Source organism: Cyprinodon variegatus, unplaced genomic scaffold, assembly GCF_000732505.1.
Source record: "Cyprinodon variegatus isolate N-32 unplaced genomic scaffold, C_variegatus-1.0 Scaffold138, whole genome shotgun sequence".
Lineage (NCBI taxonomy): Eukaryota > Metazoa > Chordata > Actinopteri > Cyprinodontiformes > Cyprinodontidae > Cyprinodon > Cyprinodon variegatus.
Genome location: NW_015150591.1, coordinates 60,728 through 63,527, shown reverse-complemented (window position 1 = coordinate 63,527; position 2,800 = coordinate 60,728). Strand labels below are relative to the sequence as shown.

The window sequence follows — 2,800 nt, the reverse complement described above, 5'->3', positions numbered from 1 at the left end:
GGAGCCTAAAATGCAAAGTTAAAGGAAATGTTGAAGACCCTGATCTGCCTTATTACCTAAACCTTACAGGGTCCGTGTTAATTTGTATAATAAAGCCTAATTATTTGAAATACATAAGCATCAGGTTTATGCATGTAGAATCATTACAGTTAAATTATTCTGAATTAATACTAATAAGTGTATTCCTTTCAAATACTTAAACCTTTCCAGGGCACTCAATGAAATACTTTGAAAATCAAGATTTCGAGCCAATAGTGTTATTGGAATCTAGGACTTAATCATATTACCTTCGGAAGATTAAAAAAATATGGATATTTTGATGGAAAAAAAATAATCTCAATGTAATGAAATGAAACGTCAACTTCTGCGAATATATATATATATATATATATTTAAAAGAGTGCTTCTATAAGAAATTCATGAAAAGAAAAACACTGAGGGTGAAAGAAAGACATTTTTTTGGTCCAAAATAACCTTAGAGGCATTTATGTTGATACTGGCACTCACACTTTTTTAAGTTTATAAGCCTAAATGTAATTGTTAACTAGGATTATTAACTTTCTTACTTTACCTTTTTTTCCCTTGTTAACTTTTTTTTTCCATCTTAATTTACAGTAGTTAATGTATCATTCAAGGGCTCATCTAATTGGTCAAATTCCAAAATAAGATGTACAGCCATGTAGTAGTATCTCTGCTGAATGGCTGGTAACTTGCCCTATAAAGGATTAAGGTTACTCGCTTGAGTTGCATAATAATCCAGTTACCTTTATGCAATTCAAACAATCAACTTTATGTATTTCAAACAAATATGGTTATTTGAATTCATTTTGACTAAGTATGCTTTATTGATACTTTATGTGACTGCATAAGCAGATAAATTGTACTTTTATGCTCATGTCATCATATTAAAGAGCAGATTTATCTTTTATCAGGTGTTGTAATTGTTTTTTTTTAACTAAATTCCTTACAAAAACAAACAAATCTAGTTCCTTTCAAGTGTCACCTGCTAATTTTGGCTCTGACAAAATATTATTTGTGTTACAAAAGTGAATAAAAAAAAGGGTTTAGGTTAATTAATTGTGATAATATAAAAAAAATAAGATATTACAATATCCCCAACATTTAACAAACAATGCATATCTGCTCATCTATATCAGGGGTTTCTGTAAAGGTGAAAATTTGGATCATCAATTGTAAGTTTACAAAATAAAAATAGTGGGACTAATTTAGTTCTTATTCATCTAGCTTACTAACATTAAAATGTTTTTCTGAATTTGTCCTGCTGATCAGTAAATAGAGTTGTTTAAAATCTAATAAGAAAGTGATCTGATGGATATTTTCCAATTTTAGTACTTCTTAAATGTTTTCTTTGGGGCCTGCAGGTTTAGTCAGGTAACCTCTGACCTCCCAGGAGTGTCCCTTTGTCTTCATGAGGCTATTTTTTCACTGCTGTAGTTTAACAAACCTTTACAGATCTAACCTCTAGGTGATGTTTGCGGATTTCATTCAGTGCCATTAGTTTTAAAGATGCATTATTTCCCATCCTCTTTGCATATATTTTGTCTTTTTACAAAGATAAGTTTGCTGAACATCTTCGGCTGTAATATAACCAGATGAAAAAATGTGCTAAAAGCATATAAATACATTCGCAAGGTGATATAGTTCACTATATTTTACTTGTTGAACTCACTATGCCCTACAGTACATGTTTTGCTAATCATTAATTAATGATAATAATCATTTTACTCACTTCCTGTCAGCTAACGACTTAGCTAACCAGAGAACCGCTTTTCTGGGGAAAGTTTAAACGCAAAAATAAACAAATATTATATCAGTGGGGGAGGTGAGGTTTGAGACACTAAAGAAAGACTCATAAAAACTTAGAGAGCGCAGGTTAACCGCCAAACAAGTCAGAGGCTAACAGGAGTTTAGCTAGCAGGGCGCCACCCTCTGACTGGGAAACTTACTGGTGCTCATCCTCCGAGAGTCCCGGGCCATGTTCGGTGTTCTCCCCCGGCGCTTCCTCGGGCAGGGATCTAAAATTCCTGCCGCTGTTTTTGTTTTTAAGGATGCCTTTAATCGGTCGGGGAGCTGCCATTCCCACGCGCACTGACACAGAGAGCCAGACCCACCGGGGTTGCTTTCTGCTAAATCCTTCTCTTTCAATCCCTGGATTCCCTGATGTTTGCCAGTAACTTCCGTCTTCCGGGTTATAATTTGAAAAGGCAGACTTTCATAACTCAACGTTGATTAAAAACTGTAGAATAAGTGAGTGGGTCCAGCATGAACAGACAGCTTGAGCAAGTCTGACAACCCTTCACTGTCTACTGGACCAGAGTCCTGCTATCAGCGCTGCTTTGCCTCAAAACATCGCGAGGTTTCCAAAGAGCGGTTTAACTGCGCCCCCTGCTGTCTCATTGTCTAAGTGCATGTTTTTTTTTCTTCAGAGGACCAACTCTGCCATATTTAAAAATAAATACAGAAATAAATAAATGCTCAATAAATAAATAAACATACAATTAATTGCCCACAAAAATACAATAAACTATTAAATGTAGGTAGACAGTGAGACATAAATGTATGAATCTCTTTTAATTTGCTTCTTTATTTATTCACCTTTGTAATAATGACCTATTTATTTATTGTCCCTTCTAATCTTCAATTTAATTTATTTATTGCTTATTTTTTTAAGTATTTATGTGCATGATTTAATATTTTTGTTTGTTTTATTCTTCCTTTGTATTTTTTTTACCCTATTTATTTCTTCAATGCTATTTATTTCTGCCTGTCGTTTTTACAT

General features: G+C 33.6%; 1 protein-coding gene across 1 annotated transcript in view; it reads right to left on the bottom strand.

Annotated features, from left to right (window-relative positions):
• The window catches only part of ppp1r2 (protein phosphatase 1 regulatory inhibitor subunit 2), a 27,731-nt gene extending 25,385 nt beyond the window's left edge, over window positions 1-2,346 (bottom strand). The window contains exon 1 of the mRNA XM_015376671.1: window positions 1,968-2,346. Within this exon, the coding sequence (XP_015232157.1) occupies window positions 1,968-2,098 (131 nt within the window). The 5' untranslated portion in view covers window positions 2,099-2,346. The remainder of the gene's footprint in view (window positions 1-1,967) is intronic.
• Between the last annotated feature and the right edge of the window lie 454 nt (window positions 2,347-2,800).